The following is a 26,367-nucleotide window of genomic DNA, read 5'->3' as shown; positions in this document are numbered from 1 at the left end:
CCTTTGTATACACTACCACAGAGGCAACAGGAAAACAGTCAGATCACAAAGGATTCCGTGGGGGGGAGCTTGTTAATAAAAAGGCAAATGGGAACAGTATGGCATTATATAAAATGGTGTGGGGAGTGAGTCTGCCTGTGTGCATGCCAGTGCTGATTGATAGGGAGAGGAAAAAAGCAGAAATATACATTTTTACTGTAATGCCATCTTGTGCCAGAAGTCTGAAGGCCGCGAACGTTTCTTTTTCACACTGGTTTTTGCATTACAGTTCCAGAAATTGCGGTTTACAGAGTTCTGTAAGAAGGCCAACATCCTTAAAGAAAAGGCCTGCCATAGCTCAGTTTGGCAGAGTAATACCACGCAGCCACTCTCCCCTTTATAGTTATCCCTCATGTTTTCACCATTGTTGTTGTTTTTTTCTTTTCTTGTGTTCTCTGCTCTGCTCTGCTCAAGTCAAGTCGAGCCCGGCGTGTCCTAACTCGGTGGGAGTTGTAAGTCAAGGGAAGCTCCCTTCATGCTGAGATATACCTGTGTTCAAATATTTACAAGCTATAAAGTAACATTTTGAACTTTACCCTCCAGGTTATATTGCATGATCTGCTCTTCGAGTGATATAGCTCACAGTGCTCTGAATATAATTGGAAAGTAGCCCTATATAACTGAATTTACGACAGTCTTGTTTTGTTTTTGTTATGAATCACTATGTGAGTTGGATTGTTTTTGTTATTGTCAAACATTTCCAAATCAAAGCAGATAGCATCCGATTACTGATTTTAAAGCGAGTGTGCATGCTCGTCGGGGGCTCATTTTCTCCCCCATGCAAAATAAAGCAGATTTGCGAGTGCTATTGTGCCTCTTTTTCTTTTAACACAATCGAAGGATGTTTTTTATTGGTGGAAATACAAATTCCTATTTTATTATTGCTGACCTATAATATAAGCTGCGAAATCAAAGTACACAATAGCCTAAAGCCTAACAGGCCTAATAAATTTGGACTATTGTCGTTTTCTCAATTAACACGTCTGTTCCTCGGCTGGACAGTTAGTCTAATCACATGTGCCCCCCCTTCAAAGTCCATTATCAGTTCATGTCATTGTAAGTACATAAACATCGCTGCTTAGCGTGGAACAGGGCGGTAATATCAGCCCAATGGTCAGTAGTAGGATATGGAGCTTTCTGTAGGTGAGAAAAACGAGATATGATATATTGACTGAATTCCCTTTTAAATGGCTGTATAGGCCATGTGCGTTGGAGGCGCAACAAAAGGCCGCCTGGGGTTTTCTTGATCAGCCTATCTGCCACTGACTTAACTTATTATTATTAGTTATTACGCCATTTGTAAAGTCCAGGATGTGAAAGTATAAACATAATCCTTTACTTGACGCATTTGAGGCGGATTTCTGGACGTATTTTGCACATTTCGAGAATCGAGACCCAGACCGGCTTATTTCACTTGCACTCCTGCGGCGATAGGCTTTGCCTGATGTAGTATTTTCTTCCGAATATGCCCAGATAAACTGTACTAAAGCAATAAATAGCCGCGGCTCACGTAAAAAAAAAAAAAAAAAGATAAAAAAAAAACTCCGGGGAGATAATGCCAGCCCGCCTCTCCATATCCATATGCGCTTTTTCATCTTGGCGAGTATGATTAGTGTAAAATATGTAAAATATGTAGGCTAAATGCCGCTCCATAGCCGGCTGCTCCTCTGCGGTTGAGCCACATCAAGCTGAGGCCCAAACCACGTTCCAATAGGTAGGTTGTCAACAGAAAAGCCTGTGTAATGTAAAATGCTGCAGCGAAAACAGGCTGCGAATGCAGGAATGTATCAAACCATGCATTGACACTGAATGTCGTTGAATGATGTGGCCACCAGTTCCATAACACTACAATTATAAAATTATAAACTATAAAAAAAAGTGTTGACATTTTGTAACAAAAAAAGGGGGGGAGGGTAGCTGTTTATCTTAGTAACAACAACAAAAAGTGGATATAACAATCACCATTATCGTCGTCATCATCGTCATAATAATAATAATAACAAAGGAAAATAGGCTAGAATATAGTTGAAATAAACCTCTTATGTAGTTTATTCAAGCAAACATAATTTCCATAAACACATGAAGACTTTGAATCACCTTTTGTATATAGAATAGGTTATAATGAACTTACTTACAATATTACCAACTTGTACAAAATACGTTGCACTCAAGTTAAGCATGCGTGGTTTCTATTTGAGCAAACAAGTAAAACGAAAAGACTCCAGACAAAACATATGAAGGAAAGTCACTGAACGGGACGCATAATGGTAAAATGGGCCGTGGCACCCCTGCATAGACCTTATGGCTATATATTATAGACTAAAGCATATAGCCTACAAGCAACATAAAAGTCTACTATATACAATATATAATTCTTCTTTTACCGGGTCCGGATTCGTGTTATGTTTAGATCCCCCCCCCCCCCCCTAATCCGTGTGTGTAGGCAGAAGTGTTCAAATTGGTGCGAGTCTTCAAAGCAAGCAAAGGGGAAAAAGCACAATGCTCTTCTGTTTTTTTTTGTTAGGCCTATATGTACAATGCAGCAATGTAACAATGTCTTCATCACTTTAAAATCCAAAAACATGGACATTTAAATTGCTGTGCAAGTTCATTGGTAAACACATACAACCCGCATAATCCATTTTGAAAAATAAATGATCGCAACTAATCCAGTTTAGTTGTCTTGTGTCCCATCCGCAGGTATAGGCTTACAGCGTGACAGTTCATCTTGGTTTTTTTTTCTCTTTTTATTTATGTTTTTTATTCTCAGCCAGGCGTTTGGGCCCGTCAGCTGTTGTATTGACAGGCGTTGAGGCTCGAGCCCGGGCTCTGCAGGCCGCTGTATCCGAAGGTCGGATGCTGTTTGGATTTCAGCCTCAGCGTTGCGAGGCTAGAGTTACACGTGTCTCTGTACACACTGTATGGGGAGCCGGGAGGCCCGTACGGGCACGCGGAGGAAGACATGGCGGAGTTGATCGTGGAGGTGCCAATGCCGTTGATGTTGTTCAAGCCCGCGGTCGCCATGCCCGGCACGGCCGAGTGACCCATGCCAGACGCCATAGTCATAGAGGAGATCGAGTTGGGAGCTGAGAACATAGACTGGGTCGTAAGCGGGCTCATGGAGTTGAAAAATGTGAAATTCTTGGTAGATAAGGGCGCCGGGGTGAGGCCCTTGTTGGTCCAGTTGTTGTAGGTGTAGGCCGGGTACATGTCGTCGTACGGCTGCATGAGGCCGCTGAACTGCGGCAAATAGCTATTTTTGCACAGGTCCATTTGCTGGTTGCGTTCCCGCTTCCTCCATTTGGCCCGGCGGTTTTTGAACCATACCTGAGGGTGACAGAAAATAAATAATAATCGACAAAATGTGCAATTAAAGACAACACATCACATATTTAAATGCATCACAAAAACCTGCTTAAGTCTTATGTCTTATCAAACCTTGACAGAATCCCCGTTAACCTATAGGCTATATCATTTACTCATATAATAAATGTTAACCCAGTTTACAGATGTATCACCATTTAGATGGACTGTTGATGCTATGTGTATATGTCTCGCAGCGAACATTGCGGTATTGACAAATTGTCCACAAAGACGTGAGCAATATGTGACACAAGCCAAAGATTCTGCAGAGAGGGTCTACTGCACGCCTGTATTTCAACCTGCCTTGTCAGCAGCAATGTGGTTTTATAGTTTCCTCAAGCAAGGCCTGGTGCACAATGGTCTCAAGTCTCTAGACTACTTGTTTGGGTTGTTGCTAAAGATAGGCCTTATAGGTTACATAGGCCCGATAAAGGAATTTAAAAAAGATAAATAACGAATTGTTAATAATATTTTCTAAATAAGTTGGGCTACAGCTTCTTAGATAAGCATTTATAGATAAAGCACGTGTTAATAATGATGATGAACAACAACAGCAGCAGCAGCAATAATAATAATAATAATAATAATAATAATAATAATAATAATAATAATAATAATAATAATAATAATAATAATACAAATAATAATAGGCTAATGACAATAATTGACACAATCGAATCTAAAACGTAAAATACAAAACAAGTAATTTACACTATATCTGCATTGTAAAATCTGAAATTAAAAGGCTTTAGTGTGAAAAAGACAATTATTTATTTATGTCCCTGCACTGTATAAATGACAATAAATAAATAACACTACTACTACTACTACTACTACTACTACTACTACTACTACTACTACTACTACTACTACTACTACTACTATACTACTACTACTACTACTACTACTACTACTACTACTACTACTACTACTACTACTACTACTACTACTACTACTACTATAATAATACCATAACATTTTGTCTAATGCGGACAGGACCAATAATAGGCGATGGCCAGTTATAATATATTATTTGGTTTCAACATTCAAAATAAACAATATTTTCATTATCCTAAATTAGTTTAGGGTCGCCTGTTTATTCAAATTGAGTCAGTGGATCAATGACCGGATCATCACGCACCTGTACATTGAATCCAGCTACAATAGTTGAATAATTGCTGCACAATTTTTATTTTGTTAAATTATAATAAAATAAAATAAAAGCAACCCACATTTACTCTCTCTCTATATATATATCTATAAATTACGTACAGGCAGTAGGATATATAGGCCTGCAATGACAACGAAAAGCTTCGCACATGCAACTGCGTTTTTATAATTTTGTGGATTGATTGAAATTGTTGATTGTTTCGGAAGCATCAATGGAATCGAATAATCGTCAAATTGGAAGTAGGCCTAAAGCTCCAGAAAAAACTACCATATCTGTCGATCTTTGTCAGCTATAGATTCTGCCTATAGACATAGTGACATCACAGATCAGAGCCTATACCCTTATGTCTGCGTTTTCTAGCTTTGGGAGAGAATTGCTCATGTTAGGTGGATTTAGACCTATACCATATGCAAAACTATGAATGACCAACTGTGTTCATCAAGCCTATATAATCCGCAAACGAGGCTAGGCCCTAATCAGAAATGTCAGAACTGACTGAGACTGCCTCGTCAATCACAGTGCAGGTATAACTAACGTTCGGGGGGGGGAGGAGGCATAGCCTCCTGTTAGTTTCGCCAGTCATAATGTTAGTAATAGTAATTTTCACGGTGAAATCACCACAATAAACGAGCATAGTTTTGCCGTGAAGCTATAACCTCAAAACACGTTTCAACTGGCAGCGTATACGTTCGCCGCGACCCTTCCATATACTCACTTTAAACACTCACCTTTAACATGCACTTTAGACACTTTAAACACTACACCATATATGTATCTATTTATTACAAAGAAATGTGCACTACATCCATACCAAAAAGTTAGCATTTTGTATCTCATTGTTTTCATTTTGTACTTTAGGTTGTACTTTAGTTTGTATAGTGTTTGGACTTTTTTCTTTTCAAATTTTTTTACAGTAAAGCACATTCTCAGTGGGCTCATAGAGAACCAAGCATTTCACTGTTTATTGTACACTGCAATGTGTACTTTACGTGACAATTAATAAAACAAAACTTGAAACATGAAACTCTTCTTTTATTTGACGGGGCCTCGGTGAGGTTGGTCCACACGGCTATTTCCTCTACCCTGACTCTGGCCTCGGTGAGGTTGGTCCACACGGCTATCTGTCTCCTCTCTCTTACCCTGACTCTGGCCTCGGTGAGGTTGGTCCACACGGCTATCTCCTCTCTCTAGTCTTACCCTGACTCTGGCCTCGGTGAGGTTGGTCCTCCACACGGCTATCTCCTCTCTAGTCTTACCCTGACTCTGGCCTCGGTGAGGTTGGTCCACACGGCTATCTCCTCTCTCTTACCCTGACTCTGGCCTCGGTGAGGTTGGTCCACACGGCTATCTCCTCTCTCTTACCCTGACTCTGGCCTCGGTGAGGTTGGTCCACACGGCTATCTCCTCTCTCTTACCCTGACTCTGGCCTCGGTGAGGTTGGTCCACACGGCTATCTCCTCTCTCTTACCCTGACTCTGGCCTCGGTGAGGTTGGTCCACACGGCTATCTCCTCTCTCTTACCCTGACTCTGGCCTCGGTGAGGTTGGTCCACACGGCTATCTCCTCTCTCTTACCCTGACTCTGGCCTCGGTGAGGTTGGTCCACACGGCTATCTCCTCTCTCTTACCCTGACTCTGGCCTCGGTGAGGTTGGTCCACACGGCTATCTCCTCTCTCGTGCTCATGTCGGGGTAGCGGTTCCGTTGGAAGGTGGCCTCGAGCTCCTGCAGCTGTTGGCTCGTGAAGTGAGTCCTCTGCCGCCGCTGCTTCTTCTTCTTCGGGTCGTCCGCGTTGCCGTCATCGCTTCGTTGTTCCACGCTCCTCTCCTTTTCTGCGAAGCACACACGACACGGGGGGATATCATTTAATGAGGGGTAATTTCGGGTGCCGTGTAGTCTACGAGTGACCAATTCTCTCTCTCACATGACTGCACACACACACAAAATGGAGTCATCATAATAATGTATAAGTGCAACATTGGAGCGACTGATGGAAGCAAAGAGCCAAACTTATTACACATGCCCACCCCCATAGAGCGTGATTTTAAGGAAGTCCAACACAAGCAACGGCATCTTCACAGAGAGAGAGACACACACACACACACACACACACACACACACACACACACACACACACACACACACACACACACACACACACACACACACACACACACACACACACACACACACACACACACACACACACACACACACACACACACACACACACACACACACACACACACACACACACACACACACACCACAAGAGCACATCTATCTTCCAGTTAAATATTGATTCTCTCAGACACACCATGCGGCTCTACAAATAACCTGTTAACACCAATAGTATTTACCACAACGTTTGTATACGCTCTTATCTCTTGTGCCATGATGACAAGATAGCCCAATTAAACCGAGGGTGCTACACTTGGAAGGTAAATACAAAAATGATTATTCTACCGAGTCTTAAATTCATGTTAATAACAGGACTTAGGTTGGTCGTAAATACTCAGCTATATATATCACATATCCAAAGGAAATGGACGTTTCCTTTGGAAACCTGACAAATAAGTGGTGGCTGAATATTTACGACCAACCTAAGTCTGTTATTAACATGAATATATTAAGACTCGTAGAATAATCAATCCGCGCTTATATAGCCACCGTCTCTTGTGCCGTGTTATGGGGTTGGAGAGTGCATGCTTCGAATAGCAATTAATAATGCATTTTAGAAATAGTGACCTTTGAAGTTCAACAACAAAGTTTGAACAGATTCTCCTATCGACAATACAGGCATATATGATTTTCAGTGTTGTTTAGTAAATATGGCTGTTATTCAAAAGTTAAATGTTAAGGAATTGACTGACAGCAGACAAACTTGTATGCAGATTTTTCGTTGACAGCCAGGCCAAGTGTTACAGTCAGCGAAATAAACATGCAATGGGAAATCTCAACAAATATGTATTTATTTATCCATATGCCAAAGTAGCTTGTGTGCGCTATACAGAGGATACACAGGCCTGTATGGACCATGGCAACGCTCTGTTGCTTTTGACCTCTTCGTGTATTCATTCTTCATATAAAAATTAACATTATGCCACCAAAACAGCTCACGGCAGAATAAGACATGAATCAAATTGTTTGCAGTCACAAGAAGGAATAATCGTGCCATTGCATCGTCATGTATGTATACCTGCTAATTCTGTGTCTGACGACTCGGTGCTTGAGTTCTCTAACGCGTCTCGACTGCTGTTCGAAGCTCTCGGCAAATGAAACGCAGCGGGGCCCGCGGCCACGTCGCGCGGCGCCGGCGGTCTCTCTGCGAGTCTGTCCAAATTCATTCCACCTTGAAAAGAATGATGCGTATAAAAAAAAGGGAAACCGTGTAAATCCTACTTGTTGTGTATACGACTCTTTCTTACAAGACTATGCTATAAAAAAAATCCACCCGCAGCCAAATGTATGCCATTGTTGTTGTAGGGGGAAAACTGGAGAATATGTGCTCTTAGGAAAAATTGCACAGCCCCGTGTGCTCGTTGAGTTTCCGCAGGAGGGAGAGTGCAGTGGGACCGAATGGACGCTCTCTCTCTCTCTCGCTTTCCAATCTACAGACGGGACCCACCCATCTTCTGCGCTCAGCCTCCCTGAAATGCGAGGGTAGTCCCACCCACCCACAGGGCGCTCTCTACTGTCGAGGAGAGAAGCTTTCGGGGAGGGAGGGAGGGAGGAGGGGAGGAGGGAGGGAGGGAGGAGGGCAGGAGGGAGGAGGGCAGGAGGGAGGGAGGTAGGGAGGTAGGGGAGGAGGGAGGGAGGTAGGGGGGTATCTCTCGGGAGAGCATGCATGAGGCAACGCTTTGCAAAGCATTGGAAAGTTCGGAAGAAAATGGGCCATTTTATTCGGCTATGTTTTAAACAGGTTGCGTCCCCCATACACAAGTTACAACGCAATGGAATGGGCGCATGGGTGCGCTTATACACACACACACAGTCGCACACAATATATATCTCGGATATGTACTGAGCTGAATAAACATTTGCTATAGAGACCTGCCCTGTTATTATTTTTTTTTTCCCCCAACGCCGTGCACACGCGAAGTGTATAATTTATTATAGGCTATGCCCACGTTATTTTATGAATGAATGGGGAGCACTGTAAACTAGTGACAGTCCATCAGTTCTCACGCAGGACGGGTTTTGACCAGCTTTTATTTCCCCCCAACATATAAACAATCATTCCTAATAAAAAAAGAAAACCGCGGAAGACCATACAGGCATCAAACAAGTCATGAATCACACACCCCTCCGCCACCCGGTTCGTGAACTGTGACTGTCTGCTGTGCGTTGAGTTAGTAGCATTGTGAAATGCTATTTTTCAATATTTTATTTTGTACGATAGGCCCGGCGTTTAGGCTTTACCAGCCAGGACATATCCACCTGGAAATATGAAAGGTGCTCAAACAACATAAGGCTATATACGGTGCCGTATACTTATCTGCGACCCAAACGATGTTATGTAAATTCAGCAATACAAATAATATGCGTTTTTTCCCCATGTGTGTTAATTATTCACCATAAATCATTAGCACATTTCTATTTAAATATTTGTGCTCGAATGAAACAAAGTCCACCACATAGCCTCGCGGAAACCACACAAATACGATAGGGGACAATTGATCAGAGTATTAGGTAGATCTGAAAATCTTGGTTGATTACAGATTACCGGTACGGTATGTGTCTATAAAAAATCAGTTGGCCTATTTTTGTATAGTCTGCTGCAATGGTATCAGCTGTTATGAGAGCCGTAATATTTCTAAAGGTTATAGATAATTGTCTAAAACGTTTTTTTTTATTTCAGTCTGAGTAACATTGTTAATGTTTGATGGCTTGAGGCCATTGTCAATTGTTGTCCCATCAGACCCAGAGACAATAATAAATAAAATAAAGAATAAAGAGGAGGATTTGGAGTGTGTGTGTGCACTCGCGCTAGATTAAGTTAGCAAGAGTATACCATAGGCTACAACGCACACAATGAAAACATAGTTTTACATCAAAATGTGCAAAAAGTCAAGAGGTGAAAATAGTCCTCAGATTTATAATGGTATTATAACGTATAATTGCATTTACTTGGTATAATAGATCACAATTTGCACTATACTGTATAGGTAGACCTCCTCAAATGTACAGTATACGTCAAATGTATACTCTCTTTTCTGGACTCTTTTTGTATCACAAACAGTAATGTATTTGCAAATCTCATAATATAGATGTAGCAGTACTGTCTATCTGTATGTCGTGTATGTCATGTTATGATGAATTGAAAATGGGGGACCCTGATGTAAACAAGACGAAAGTCTTTCTCTGGTCTGCATCCCCTTAACAATTGTATGTATTGAGCTGTACTGTACTGTACCCATTCTGCAATCTGTTAATAAAGTTTTCAATCAATCAATCAATCAACCATGCTGTCCGCAAGGAGACAATACAAGATTCGACTTTATTATAATCCGCAATACAGTTTTTTTTTAGGTTATTGCCCCAATTATGCCTATGCTTAATCACGTATACCTATGAACATGCTTGTTCTAAAGATATGTGTGAGATTGGATTAATGACAAATAATTAGATTTTTGGCTTCACAGTCACTTTGGCAGAGAAGTTAATTGAACGTTTCAGCTGAACCAGAATCTATCGCGGTTGTTTAGGGACCGTCAATAAAGTAAAGCACATAGGCCTAAACATGACAGAAAATCCCCAATTAAATCCAATGTGTTTAAGTGGACAAAAAAGACCGTGTCCATACTATGTTCCCCCCCACCGAGGCCTTTATTTATTTGATATAAATATTTTACGGTGAAAATAATATCTTATTTAATAGTTTTCAAGTCACATGACCAACGGCCTCAAATCAGTTCCAAAATGTTTAGTATGGCTAAGTGGGAAATTCCACCACAAAACAATATTTCGCTCATGGTAATGTCATTCAACACCAGGGAAGAGTTGTGACACATTCAAGGTCTGCAAAAAAATCCTCATTTTGTGGCATATTGCTGTGGCATATTTCTTCCCTTAATTATATATTTAAAAAAAGTATGAATAAAGGAGGTGTAGACTGTCTGACGTCACTTTGGACCGCCCGCGAGGTCCACCCGTATAGGGATTTATCATTGGGAAAATGGATTATCGGCTATTGTAACAATTCTGCCTCATGAACATTGGCAAGCTTTCCATTTTTGCACAAAATGAGTTCCCTTCTATCACTAACATTATTGCATTTTTGGTTGAAATAAAATTCGGCGATTTTTTTTATAAGATTCATTTAGAATATTTTCATGTTGAGCTATTTGAATACGCACAGAAACGTACACCATGCAAATGTTGCCTTATTTTTTTTCGTAGCCGCAGTTTGCGGAGACGCTCTCTGATTGGCTAGCCGTGTACTTCATAGTTAAAGACAGTAGAGCTTGAGTACTTTCGATAGGGCTTTGATTCAAACCCCCTCAATGTACAGTTTCTGACAGCTGGGCTGTGTTGTCACGCGAAATAATGTTATGAATAAAACGCGAAATAACATTATATAACGTTATGTTATATAACGTTATGAGTGAATCATAATAACGTTATGAGTGAATCTGGTAGTTGTTTTGATAAATATGTATTCTACATTCAATATATACATGGATTATTTAGAACATAACATTACATTTCCGCTCGCCTCCGATTACGCTTGCCTCTTTCTTGGCGCGTGGGGAGCTAAACCAATCAGAGAGGGGCTTCGCTCAACCAATCAGAGAGGGGCTTCGTTGTACGTGGCTAGCCAATCAGAGAGTGTCTCCGCAAAATGCGGTTACGAAAAAAAATAACGCGCAAATGTTCATGCTTTATTTGTTTTTCAAGATGGTGGACCAGCCGGAAACAACAATGACGTAACCACTACAAGCATATAGACAGGTGTAGTCTGACGTCACTGATTGTTCCACCCGTATAGGGATTTATCATTGGGAAAATGGATTATCGGCTTATTGTAACAATTCTGCCGCATGGAAATTGAAAAGCTTTCCATTTGTGCACAAAATGAGTTCCCTTCTATCACTAACATTATTGTTTAAGCATTTTTGGTTGAAATAAAATGTGGCGATTTTTCTTTATGATTAATTGCGAATATTTTCATGTTGAGCTATAGATTTTGGATGAATAAGCACAGAAAGCGGTACACCATGAAAATGTTAATGCTTTATTTGTTTTAAACGAGACGATTTAGAAATGGGCAATGGGGAAATACGTTGCGTTGGAAAGAGGGTGGAACACGAAAAATGGCAATGACGTAACCACTACACCTCCCTATTGAGAATCTCCTGCTTCCCACCCTCAAAGGTATATCTCAGAAGGGGAAATTCAAATACCGTCAAGGTGGTTATTTTTTTCAATGTCTCTCCCTATAGAGCACCAATCATCACCATTTGTTTTTAGCCTACGTTATCGTTGGTCGGCCTCTATCTCTTGTGTTAGCATGAAAGCCCGTGGGAGTATTTGCTTCTATATGTCCCATGACCTACAGATCCCCAAAACTGATTCAAAATGTTTAGAAGGGCTACATGTTTAGAAGAACAAACTTGAACTTGAAAACTACATCATGACCCTTTACTTTTCTGTCTGACTATCGTTCTTTCTTACTACGCCTATCTGCTGCCCAAGCTTTGAAGACACACTGAAGGAAATTATTATCTCTGCTGCCCAAGCTTTGAAGACACATAGGGAAATTATTATCTCTGCTGCCCAAGCATGAACCCTTTCACTACCACACTACATAAGGTTAACCCTTTCACTACCACACTACATAAGGTTAACCCCTTTCACTACCACACTACATAAGGTTAACCCTTTCACTACCATGTCTGTAGTGATCATTGTCACTCAGCTGAAAGAGTTGTACCCTTCCTGCTGACTTGTCGTACATATATGTAAGTCGCTTTGGATAAAAGCGTCAGCTAAATGACTAAATGTAAATGTAAATGTTAACCTTCTGTAGTGTGGTAGTGAAAAGGTTTAACCGTGTGGTAGTGAAAGGGTTAACCTTCTGTATTGTTGTAGTGAAAGGGTTAACCCTTTGTAGTGTGGTATGGGTTAACCCTTTGTAGTGTGGTAGTGAAAGGGTTAACTCTTTGTAGTGTGGTAGTGAAAGGGTCAAAGACCCTTTATGATGAATTGAAAATGGGGGACCCTGATGTAAACAAGACGAAAGTCTTTCTCTGGTCTGCATCCCCTTAACAATTGTATGTATTGAGATGTACTGTACTGTACCCATTCTGCAATCTGTTAATAAACTTTTCAATCAATCAATCAAACACACTGAGGGACATATCTCTGTTGGTAAATCGGCCCGACACATAAGCGAACTAAGCACCTGCTTAGGGCCCCTGTGGCCACCAGAGGGCTCCCAAGAGCGCTAGAAATATCCCACAAAAGAGCTTACGTTAAAATAAAATATATACAGTATGTCAATGGTAATACATACATACAAAAACGCAATATTATGTTAACAGGCTGGCTAGCTAATACTACTTTATTTTTTATTACAGAAAATCTATTTACAAAAATCAATCCAATTATACAGCTTTAAAAAGACAATGGGATACAAGCAAAACAAGGCACACAAAAAATACAAAATGATGACCAAGCATTGACAATAGTCAATGGTATTGGCGCCCCAAATCAAATTGAGCTCAGGGCTCCATAAAGGCTTGGGCCGGGTCTGACTCTGTAGTCGCTCTGTTGGCTGGTTGGTCCACAAAAGTGTCCCCACTCCCCACTAGCGGCCACAGTTTTCACCCATAGGAGGCTGACATTTTGCATGGAGGTCAAGGGTTTGTTTGAGGGCGCATGTGTGTGTGTGTGTGAATGCATGTGTACGCGGTCGCAGCTATTGCGGATTCACACTTGTTGTGTTCCCTGTTCCCTCACTGAGGTGGTACAGTAGTAACAAAAATTCAAGGGTGCCCAAACCTTTTGACATGAAGGGCCACGGATGTTGATATGAATGTAACAAGTAGCCTAAACAACATTGTTTTAGGTCTAAGATTAGATTAAAAAACCCTCCTCAAATATAATTTAGTTAAATTGCATCTAAATATATAAAATAGAATTGTCTTATTATTCTCTGGAATCCTTTGGAGGGCCAAAAATAATGTTGTGGATGACCAAATTTGGACCACAAGCCATACTTTGGGTAGCCCTAGTTGTTGTTATAAAGTATAGATGATTAGGTAAGGTATTTCTACTTGAGTAGTACAGTACTTCTACTTGAGTAATATACAGTGAAGTAACAATACTTCTACTTGAGTAATATACAGTACTTCTACTTGAGTAATATACAGTATTTCTACTTGAGTAATATACAGTACTTCCACTTGAGTAATATACAGTATTTCTACTTGAGTAGTATACAGTACTTCTACTTGAGTAATATACAGTATTTCTACTTGAGTAGTATACAGTACTTCTACTTGAGTAATATACAGTACTTCTACTTGAGTAATATACAGTACTTCTACTTGAGTAATATACAGTATTTATACTTGAGTAATATACAGTATTTCTACTTGAGTAATATACAGTACTTCTACTTGAGTACTATACAGTATTTCTACTTGAGTAATATACAGTACTTCTACTTGAGTAGTATACAGTATTTATACTTGAGTAATATACAGTATTTATACTTGAGTAATATACAGTACTTCTACTTGAGTACTATACAGTATTTCTACTTGAGTAATATACAGTACTTCTACTTGAGTAATATACAGTATTTATACTTGAGTAATATACAGTATTTCTACTTGAGTAATATACAGTACTTCCACTTGAGTAATATACAGTATTTCTACTTGAGTAATATACAGTACTTCTACTTGAGTAATATACAGTATTTCTACTTGAGTAGTATACAGTACTTCTACTTGAGTAATATACAGTACTTCTACGTGAGTAGTATACAGTATTTATACTTGAGTAGTATACAGTACTTCTACTTGAGTAATATACAGTATTTATACTTGAGTAATATACAGTACTTCTACTTGAGTACTATACAGTATTTATACTTGAGTAATATACAGTATTTCAGTACTGTTTCCACCTCAGGGGGAACCCTAGTGGGGGACCCTGATTAACAAGACGAAAGTCTTTCTCTGGTCTGCATCCCCTTAACAATTGTGTGTATTGAGCTGTACTGTACCCATTCTGCAATCTGTTTTTTTTTTTTATCCACTTTTTCTCCCATTTTTCTATTTTTCTCCCATCCCAATTTTCATATCGTCCTATTCAACCCTCCCCTGTCTTCGAACGTTGTTTCTTGCCTCCCACAAGCCGGCTGCAATGTGGACTAAGTCATACATAGCACGAGTCCCCTCCGATACTCGAGGTAACAGCCGTCGCATCTTTTCACCTGCGCGGCTCGATCTTTCAGCGTCGGGGGTCTGGGCTTTGGAGGGGCCCCGCCCCTGTCGCTTCTTGATTCTACTGCGCAGGCGCACTAACCGACCTGTAGGAGTCGCTGTCCACAACGCCCGATCCCCACCCTTCAGTTTCCCTCCCCGTAATACGGCCAATGTGTATTACTGTGGACGACCAGCTAAACTGAAAGCAATGTGGAGAGCGGGGCTCGAACAGGAGGCATCCTGTTCGAGCCTAGTCTCCAGCATTCGTTGCGAGCGCCTTGCCCACTGTGCCACGTAGCCGCCCTCCATTCTGCAATCTGTTAATGAAAGTTTCCAATCAATCAATCAATCAATCAATCAATCAATCAATCAGCTTTTCCAATAAACTTAAATGAATGAATGATGACATTTCTCCAGGACAGAAAGCACTAACTTGCCTCCTCCACCACCAATGTGTTGATCCTTGGGGGTGAAACATGGGCCTCGGTTGCTATAGCTACACTGGACACACACAATAGCTGAGACGCCAATTAAGGATTGATACGGAGAGGGACAATTCTGTGACCTTGAGGTCAGAGACCGGATCGGGAATTTGGCTATTCATATCGGGGGAACCGGTATTTGTTTCTTAGCGAACTGCGGTGAGTTGGATCCTTTGGTTTAACGTCTCATCTGAAGGATGGCACATGTATGGTGTCCCTGTCACGGTAACAGTGTGCACAGGACAAATAACTCCCTACTGGACAACACCACTTTCTGACAGCAGCCCTGGCCAGGGCTTGGAATGGCGAGCTTGCGGTCATGGAGCCTGGGAGCCTGAACCTATGTACAGTAACTGTTCTGTCCTATCATACAAATCGGCCATGTTTAACGGTGCCGTGCTTTGCTTCAGAGACACCTTTCTTGTCTGGCATTATAATCGCGGCACATACTGAGCAATTCAGACCAAAACCCCGGCAGCTGAACCTCTGTTGAACCAGTTGTTTTTCTTGGGGGCGCTCAGATTGGCAGTATAGCTCTCCAGGCTACACTTCCAATTCCAATGCAGCAATTGTTAACTGTTAAAGAATGCTACCAAAAACCATAGCATCTCCAAGAGGGGAGCTTCAATTTGTGATGGAATGATAGACAGATGATAGAAAAGAGAGTAACCTTATACTCCCCCACATCATACACACACAACACACGCACACGCACACGCACACGGACACACACGCACACACACATCTCAATACTTCCTCATTTGAATGCAAATGGATTTCTCTCCTAATTATTCATATACTGCACCCTGAACCAGTTTCAAAATGTCTTGCATTTATTGTAACGATCATCCATTGTGAGAACCGAAAAGGTGAAAGATGCAGGAAGTAGTAGACAACTGGTATTAACCCTTTCAGGCATGAGCATTTTGAGAACAGAACATCTAATGGTGTGATCATGTGATGACGGCTTCATTGAAACCCATGGAGGTTTAATTTACTCCCCCCCCCAAAAAAAAGAAAGAAGAAAAAGGGGGAAAAAAACTTTATGAAAGAGTTAAAACCTCTTTAACCCTTTGTCGTGTGGCAGTGAAAGGGTTAACATTCTGTATTGTCGCAGTGAAAGGGTTAACCCTTTGGTAGTGTGGTAGTGAAAGGGTTAAAGTCTTGTAAGGAGGGGGGTGACCTCCAAGAAAGAGAGTACTGTTCCACTTCTGCTAAAAAAAAGAAAAAAGAAAAAGACAGACATGCAGTGATGCAGTTCCTGGAGATTTAATACGCTTTGGGAATCATGCCAATAGTCCCATTGGAAGTGTAGTTATTACACAGCCACAGATATACAACCCAGAGCATCGGTCATATGACTCTCACCACCAATTGGAAATAAAAGGGGAACTACGCCCAATTTAAGAATTCCTACATGTTATTCCTACGGTGTAAGACAGTCCAAAAAATATTAGTGAACACGAACAGCTTTCGCCCCAATTGCCAAAACTCTAATTTGTGATGTCATCAGGAAAGCCGAAGCTGATCCATATAGACAATGAATTGGGGTACATTTTCTGTTTCAGAACCGAGAATACTACTATAGAATAAAGCTCAAACAAACGTTCTCTGGGTCCATAAAATCAGTCTCCAATGCATTGTTAACACATTCGGGGCCATTGGGATTAGACTATGAGGCCAGCTTGAGGCCAGCTTTTCATTACAAGTTTTCACTGTGCGTGAGGTTGTTTGTAGAGCTAAATCTATATTTTATATTATTGCTATGTGTCCATTGTCATTGTCAATTGACAGTATAAACCTTCCCTTCAATATGCCATAAAGAAATTTATTTTTCATCAATATGTTCCCGTTTTATAGCGTTGTGAATATGAACTATATACCGGAATGGTCTGGGGTAATTCCTGCAAAGCTAGTTATAGGGTGCTAAGCTAATAGCGTTAAATCGATTGCCGTTTCGGCCCTACACAAGCTAGAGTTAAAAATCAAAATGCATATGATCGGTATCATGTTCCACCATGAATGTATGAAAGGGGGGGGGGGGAAGTCGTTTCTGATTATTGATTACCAATAACAGCATTCGTTATTGCAACATCATACGCTGACCGGGTGGATGGCTATGAGAACAAGGCCCGATCAGGCTGAAATTGACGTCAAATCGCTCTTAGAAGAATAAAATAATTTCCCAGTTATTTGATCGCCATCTGGTCGATCGATATGTCCATTGGCTGATGCTATATTCCTTTGCATACTGAATTCGGCGTCGCCAAAAGTATTCCAGGCGATCTGGTGAAGCCATAGCTTTAGGCTAACAGAAAATCTAACCCGGAGCAGAAAGAAAGTGACACCCGGTCTGCAACAGGGGAAACTGCATTCTCGAGACAGCGCCAATACCAGGATCTGGCCGGTACTGCACTTTCGGAGTCCCAATATGCCTTTTCCAGCCAAAATACAGCTCCGTGACAACATCTGGGATATTAAAATGGAATAAAAACAAAAACAAGCTTAACACGTATATATACGTGGTTGGCCGTCAAGCGCTGGCTCCCAATCACATATATATATGTGGTTGGCCCCGAATCGGTTAAGGGAGGAGCTCCAGACTTTACTACCAGATAACATCAGTCTGAGTCTCACTGCTCTCAGGATAACATACTGGAATTCTCATTTTGGGTGGCGTTCCCCTTTAAGACAATAGAGTGAATGAGACTCCTCAGATTGATGAAGAAGGTCCGGGGGATCTGGGATAGGGCTCTATACGTGCACTTTTTGGTTGGAAGTTGATGAAGAGCTAATAATGTGCAATATAATATGCAACGTTATTTAATTTCAAAGAAGATATTTTGCGATGATCCCCTCAACACTGATCTAAAATACTCCCAAAAAACCTCAGGAACGACTTTGTTTTTGTATTTTGTATTTGTCATAATTATATCTAAGCATAGTTTTAATACATTTTTTATAATCAAATTTTCATATAAATAAATGTAAATTTTGCTATACTCTATCGCAGACATGATATAAACACAATGATTCCACCTGAACACAGTTCATGAACATTCTTACATGTTTTACATTCACTGGTGTCTGGTAAGACATTTTGTGCACAGGAAGTGGTAGGTTTTTCGGTCACTGGCAGCAACAATGCGGTTTGTTTGAAATAAATCGAAGGCGCAGTGCTAAAAGTTTTAAACCCAACAGCAATGACCACTTATCACCGGTAGATGCCGCACCCAGGAAAAGAAAAAAAAGAAAAAGAAAAGAGGATTACTACTTTAAAGGTCTAAATCCCTACTAATCAAGTGTCTTGTATACAGGGGTTTAATGAAATCCAACATCTGGATTTGTAGACGATGCTCATAAAATGTTATGGGGCTGCGATAGTCCTAGAGATCACCAGGTTAAAACAGTAAAACTCAACAGAAAACTTGGTGAAGATAATCATCAAAGAGGTCCCCATGTCATGGCATCATCACACAGACGTAAAGGGGAAAACGGTGACCCGGTGCCCGATATACAGCTGTTATCTCCACAAGGTAAACTAAGAAATTAAGAAAAACAACCTTGTTTAACAACCGTGTATTTAAAAATAAATGATTTATATATCTGGTCTTGAATGGGTTTCCTGGTCCTTACCGCAACATAGAGATGTCAATCAAACACCCGTTTTGCACTTATGTCATGCTCAGGTTGGGTTCCTTTCCACCTTGTTCCCACTGGAGCATGAAATAGGAGCAAAATGGCTGCCGTATGAATATGGATGTCTGGAAAACAGCCAGTGCGCAAAAAGTTAATAATATACATTTACATAAAAGGCAGCTCCTCTGTGTGCCGACTGTATTACATTTTTGTCACAATATAGAGAACCATGTAAATGTTAAATTCAAGTAAAAACTGGAAAATTACTCAAATTGAAGATACCAGGTTTATGCCCAACAGCACATTTCTACAATAAGAAGCACCAAGCCATGTTATTCATGGGTCAAGCATGCAGGGTCATTTAATACAGACGGTTGAGTCTCTAATATTTCCCCTGAAGTGAAAATGAGCTTTAGGTCATTCATAACGGTGTGATGAGGCCAGGTTGGGGATGGTTTCATTGAAATAAGGAGGGTCAGTTACAAACATCTATCCATGGCTCTGTTATAGTTTAGAATAATTACATATGGGCCCATAATATAGGCAGTTGTGTGCAAAGTGCTAACATTTGTGAAATACTAATTTTAGATAAAAAATAAATACCTTTATCTTTGTCCTATATATTGTTGACTTGCATCTCCTTAAAGGAACACACACACAGAAAGAGAGGAAATGGTATCTATCTTCTCGTCTGACTATGTGGAGAAGACGGTACATTTCGAATAATGTTGGTGTGCCCCTGAATCTGCCCATTCTTGTTCATAAATATCACATGTGAAGGAGTACTTTAGCATACCTGAGATGCAGTCTGGGTCAAGTGCAATATGTTATAGCCAATGTAATCCTGCAGTTAAAAGTTTCAGTCAAAGAGATGTAAGCCTATGGCTTAAATTGCTTCTCAATACAAGCACACTGGCATATCTTGCAGTTTTATCATCTAAGGAAGGTACATTTTTTAAAGTCTGCACACATTGAACGAGAGAAGGTGTTACGTGACATCAAGGTAAGAGGCTAGAAACAGCCCTGCTGTCCCTTTAAATGCTCCCTGGCCTTTTCAACACAAGCTCAATGCTGTAATTTAAGATGCATGCTACCTTATGCCAACTTAAGCCTGTAGGCAACATATTCCTAAAGTGCCAACAACCCTCTCCAGCACAGACAGAACCTATATCATCTTACAAATTCACAACTACTGTTCATGTAAAAGGAGATTAATGACAATATAATTAGTGTCTTAAACTTTCTTCTTATTCCCTTTTATATACTTTTCTGCATGCAATGCTGTAATTTTTCGTTTTTTTGTTTTTTTTAATGTTAATGCTGCTATGTGTTCATTTCTCTAAGGGGATATTTTTCTAAATCTATAGATATATCTATCTCTATCTTGCAACTCGTTTGGGGTTAGTCATTTCACATGGAAGCCATAATCCATATATTCACTTTAAAACAGGAATATGGAATAAAGTGAGATAGGTATGTGGATATGTGTCCTTTAAACATTATTTTTTTTCCCTTTAAACATTTTAAATGAGATTTGTGGTCTATACGGTCATTCATAAAGGAGACAAAAAAAGAAGAAAATATGATATGTGTGTATAAAAAAAGATACCTATTATTTTCCCATTTAACTATTTATGTAAAATAAATCAACCATTTACTGAGAAAAGTAAATTATCTGAATGATGTGGCCCTCCTAAACATTGTGAAACTGATTTGGGGTCTGTATATGTCATCATGTGATTTAGAAGCTATTCACATGAAAACACCATGTTTATATCAAATAGATTAAGCATGTATTGCGCGGTGCGGGTTATTGCTCATCTATTAAAGCACACTGACTATAAATGGAGGGTTTCGTTTAATTATGTCGTATTTTTAGAAGTTACAGAATTATACACTTTTTTTTTTTTTTTACATCGACGGGGTTACTTTAATGACGGTCCCTAATAGTCAACATATAATCTGTCCGCGACTCCGCGGAGTATAGGCCTAAGTATACTATGGAGACGTTGAGTTCGAAATTATCCAAATATCTGTCGAATATCCAACCTCAGTCACTCTGCATGTCATTACCACAGCCATGCCGCAGCCATATGTCAGGTATCCTAATGCATATCGACTTAGACCGGTATACCTTGCATATGTGCACCGTCTGACCCCACGCCCGTCACAGGCGCCAGCGCTAAGCATTTTAGTCAATTGTATGACAGTGCCTTTTGACATGAGACCCTGTCCGACTGGAAAGCTTCCCTGAAGGCCCCTTCAAAAGGCAATTGTGCAACCTCTCAATAATTACTTGCCTTTTGTCTATACACGTATATAGGCTATTTATCTCGCTTTCTCACCAGCATATAACCATGGCCAGAATCTCTCTAAACAACGCGTATTTCTTACATTTTCGTGAGAGAAGGTATTTTCGTCTCATCCAAACATGGCAGCTTCTCTATAGGCTGCTTTACGCCACACTAAAGGGTATGGTCAGGTATTTGTTTTCTCTATAGGCATCTTTGTTGAGTCTGTCTCCAACACAATCCATGCTGTTCTTCAGCTCTGGCTATTGGCCACACAAGTTAAGTCAATGGGGCCACGCTCCAGGACAAACCCTGAAATAAATAAACCTCCACAGTGCTCCATTGATTTTGCATTCGTTTTGTGACTATAGCCAGAGCTACAGGTATCCATGAAGAACAGGATTATGCTAAGAAAGGACTCTACCAATGGTTAGGCGTTATAACCACTTAATGCGTAATGATGAATTGACCAGAATATTTGCATCGGAGAATGTGTCATTCCTCTTAATTAATCTGAATTATCCAATAGATATATAATCAGTTTTGTGGGCCATTTATAATCTAATAATCTATGGGCCTATTAATCAAACCGTGCTCATACAGCAAACCCCTTTGCCTCAAAAATACAAAAAATTAAATACTGCAGGCAAGCCATGCGGCTATGTTAGTAGAGGCTACATGATGACTGAGGACTAAATTAATGTTCGGTGGGAAGAGGCTCTCTGGGTGACGTAACCACAGGTTTATGAGTAATGACCGCACATCGCGAGGCTCTCAAGGTTAATGGCCCTTTTGTAATAAGTGACCCCATGGACAGCAGGTGTCAACTGAGTGTCTGTGTGTGTGTGTGTGTGTGTGTGTGTGTGTGTGTGTGTGTGTGTGTGTGTGTGTGTGTGTGTGTCTGTGTCTGTCTGTGTGTGTGTGTGCGCGTGCGCGCGTACCATGTTGATTTTGCAATAAGAGTGAGTGCACGGACTGAAAGTCATTATTCGTCGCTTTTCAGGGTTTCATCGGAATGCAGACAGCCGTCCAGTGGCGAAGCAAGGTGCCTAACTGTCTATAGGTGGGCCGCGTACTATATGCTACTTATTCCAGCCTATACGTGTCATTTTCTTTTATTGATTTGCCTGCAGGCTGATAAGTGAATGTTGATGTCTGATGGGATGGAGTTCAGTTACGTATATATAATATAGCACGAGAAAACGTGCGCGTTTTTACAACTGCAACGCGTTATAATTGCGGCGGCTGTCCCCTTCACTATATAGTATAAATACCTGGAATTATAACGTCATATTATTCCGGCTAAACCTGGAAAAATGGTGAGTAGCAGCACGTTGTTAACCTGTGATTAACCTCAACCCCTGAAAATTACCTACCCCCCCCCCCTTCCCGCCCCCCGCCACCGACGCGCACTTGAGCATTTCATGCTATAGCGCGCGTTGCGCCGGGACCTTGGTTGGTTGGGTCGATATATTATAATTCAGGAGGACAACATTATGCTTCGCGTGTGACGGATGAGCCTGGAAGCCTTTTCATCCGCGGCGGACAGGTCAGAGGGCACACGTGCAACATAAACACATATTATTTTCCCTGAGAGGTGAAAATAAACTCGACGACCGCCGTTAATCATAAACCAAACAGGAAAACCGGTGGTATTTTGTCCTCACCCTGTAGCTTTGTATAGCAACCAGGCAACGAAAACATATGAATGAAACAGTGCCTGCAGATGCGACAGGAAGAAAGAAGCAGGCACATGTAAGTGGACACGGTGGGCCGGGTAACCGGAGGAGGACAGAGCTAATGGCAGTATTGCCTTGTTGATGGTGACCTCTTGGTTTTCTCTAGTAGGGCACTTGGTCCAATAAGGCGTGCGTTTGACCCGCAGCCTCTAAGGCCAATAACACGTACGGAAATGCTCCACTCGAAAATTTGAAGGGCTGAACAGCATATATACGGAATAATGATTTTTTTGGGTGTGTGTGTGTGTGTGTGTGTGTGTGTGTTGTGTGTGTGTGTGTGTGTGTGTGTGTGTGTGTGTGTGTGTGTGTGTGTCAAAAATAACTATGGGTTTACACACTCTCTCAAACGGTATATATAGGGCTTGCATATGAATAATAGGCTTTGGCCTAATCTCTGCATGCTTTCAGATCCCACTTTAATCAAAATGCAGGCTACAGGTATACATTTAGCTGTTTACAAACAATACAAACACAAACAGACAATTGCAGCTTCGCACGAGGCCTAGTTAGCCTATCCTACATGTTCAGGTATAGGCTACGTTTTTTTAATAAATTTTTTTTCTTTTAAATGTTCTCCAGAATTGTAGAATTCCAAACGTATTATATATAGCTTTCAATTTCCAGCAGTAGCCGTTGTGACATCATCATTAACATGTGTTCAGTTCTCAATATTCTAATCTGCATAATGGATCCATTATATAGTCCACACCTGAAAGGGGTCGGTGCCGGTTGTCACATATAGGCCTGCCGCCTGCAGACCATCACCATCAATCATTGTACCAAGCGTTTTTTCTGCAAGACCGCAGATCTCCAAACCTATACATTTTCTCTAATAACTTTATTCTCCAAAAAATAAAAAATAAAAAGGCATATGGCGGGACTATTAACTCGTTGTATTAAGGATCAGTCTTTACAGTGTGTATATTCGGTATATTAAATATATATGTCGTCGTCCCCCAAAACCCATGCTTTTCCAAGGTTCTTCGGAGGCATTTATATATATGACTTTTTGGAGAACAGAAATGTATGTAACTTTGCTTTCAGCTGGGATTGGGTTTACTATAATTGGGGTAAATCATATATAGGCTGTAGGTAACAAACATATAGTGAAAAATAGCCCCCCCCCACACACACACACACACACACACAGACACACACACACACACACACACACACACACACACACACACACACACACACACACACACACACACACACACACACACACACACACACACACACACACACACACACACACACACACACACACACACACACACACACAATAATAAACATTCGTATTTCATTATAGGCTACCAGATATATGATCAGTGTTATGGCCTTACATACATAATGCACAACATATAACGAATATTCTTGATCCTATGTCTTACAAAGCAAATACGCCCTCTTGGCTATACCCACTCCTCATAAGCACACCGTGCAACTCTCCACAATTCCAAGTTCAATGAGGAGTTGGACTTTAACAACCCCCTTCCCATGGGTCCTCGAGGCACGTGAAGTATGTCATTTAGCAAATTTAACTCCATATTTACAAAATACATGTGTGCTAAATTCTACGTTGTGGCCCTCTTGTTTAATAATAGTCTATTCTAAAAAATAACGAGGTCATACCTGGGTCCCCGCACGAGATTACATTCTTCGACAGATTGAGTTCCATTCCAGTTGCCTGTAAAACACAAGAATTTGCGTCAAAAGCCCATCATCCCTGTCAAACTATTCCTGTTTTGTAAATAAAGGGTGTATTTAAAAAATAAATGTGTGCATACATTCGAGTTTCTTTCTCTCACTTTCGTCAAAATGTTGGCACATTTTTTTTTCATAGCCTTTGTTGACATGTGGTTATGAAAAATATGTTGACTATATTATAGCCATAACCATGTAACACAATCCTTAATCCGAGAAATATTTCCATACAGAGATTCCCATTGGTTTATTCTTTAACCATGTGCTGTTGGCCTTTTTCTTGTGACACACACAGAGATCGCTATCTTGACTAAAAGTGTATCTTTGCTGTGATATATCTGCATAACCCCGCTTATCTCCAGGAATCCCTCTGCTCGTTATACGTCGCCAGTAAATCTTGACATAATTCTCCTCGTCCCTTCGCCTCCTTCACACGCGCGCGCGTCTCGTTGACGATTCTTTTCACGTGGCTCGTTCACCGCGTCAATCAGAGATCGTTGCAGATTCTAACCATAATGTCAGTTCCTATCATCGGGGTCTTTTCCTACTCTAATCGTGGTCCAATTACTTAGCATTGGTTAATGCAGCTGCCAACATGTTGTGATCTCTATATGCAGGCGCAGACTGCATTATGTATTTTAAATTCCAAGCCGCAAATAAATCTGTATTATGGTTGAACACAAATACCATATTTTACATTAATTTGACCATAATGCTGCCTACCCGATAAAAGGGCTGCAGTCGTGCCTGCAAGCAAAGAAGGTTATGCGCCCATCTAACACGCACGCATGCTATGCCTTGTAAACCGGCGTATAGACAGTCCGTATATATATGTCAACATTTGCTCTATTCTTAGAACGGACCCCAATGTGATATCATAAACCGCATGTGTAAAATCTGAAGCATAGACTAGTCTCGCCTATAGGTTTCTTCACACACCCATCAACACAACATACTCTGTACTCGACGATCGTTCTCGTTACATTTAAAAGGTTTCCACGGCTAAAATGTGAAGTCACCTTTATTAACCGCGGATCAGGCCTATTATTAGCTACTCACCAGTTGGTTTCCAGCAGAGGCAGAAAAGAAAGGGATACGATCTCAGAATTTCCCCATACAGGTGTTGAATAAATCCACTGATAGTGTGGCCGTATATGCTGTGTCCAATATAATGAGAGCTTTGCTTTTGGTCGCCTCAGTGCTGCTGGGTTTTGGTCTCGCTCGCCTCGTCGTGACGTCACACCCGCACCCCCCCCTCCCCTTCCTCCTCCTCCTCCTCCTCCTCCTCCCTCTTTCCCCCGACGGGACGGTAACCGAATGCTTTTACACCGAGTAGTAGTGTAGTAGGGTGCGAGAATGGACGGCTGGAGTAGCCTGAGCGTAAACAAAATAGGCAATAATATAATGGGACCATGTTGTAAAAAAAAAAATAAAAAAAATAAAGAGATGTTTATGTGAGGAAATCATTTCCAGTGTTAAGTCTATTCGGAGCAATA

The 26,367-nt window shown here is 40.8% G+C and overlaps 1 protein-coding gene across 2 annotated transcripts; it reads right to left on the bottom strand.

Annotated features, from left to right (window-relative positions):
- Positions 1-2,059: 2,059 nt before the first annotated feature.
- pitx1 (paired-like homeodomain 1) lies at positions 2,060-26,066 on the bottom strand. 2 transcript variants are annotated; one of them, XM_084319869.1, is made up of 5 exons: positions 25,931-26,066; positions 24,800-24,854; positions 7,771-7,923; positions 6,201-6,403; positions 2,060-3,366 (listed from the first exon to the last, which is right to left on the bottom strand). In XM_084319869.1, the coding sequence occupies exons 2-5, from the start codon at positions 24,843-24,845 to the stop codon at positions 2,827-2,829; spliced, it is 942 nt and encodes a 313-aa protein (XP_084175995.1). In that variant the 5' UTR covers positions 24,846-24,854; positions 25,931-26,066; the 3' UTR covers positions 2,060-2,826. The 2 variants fall into 2 exon arrangements, with proteins under 2 accessions (XP_084175995.1, XP_084175996.1); XM_084319870.1 differs by lacking the exon at positions 7,771-7,923.
- Between the last annotated feature and the right edge of the window lie 301 nt (positions 26,067-26,367).

This window comes from Notolepis coatsorum (genome assembly GCF_963971535.1).
Source record: "Notolepis coatsorum genome assembly, chromosome: 8".
NCBI classification, from domain to species: domain Eukaryota; kingdom Metazoa; phylum Chordata; class Actinopteri; order Aulopiformes; family Paralepididae; genus Notolepis; species Notolepis coatsorum.
The sequence above is the reverse complement of the archived record's forward strand: the minus strand, read 5'-3'. Positions and strand labels throughout refer to the sequence as shown.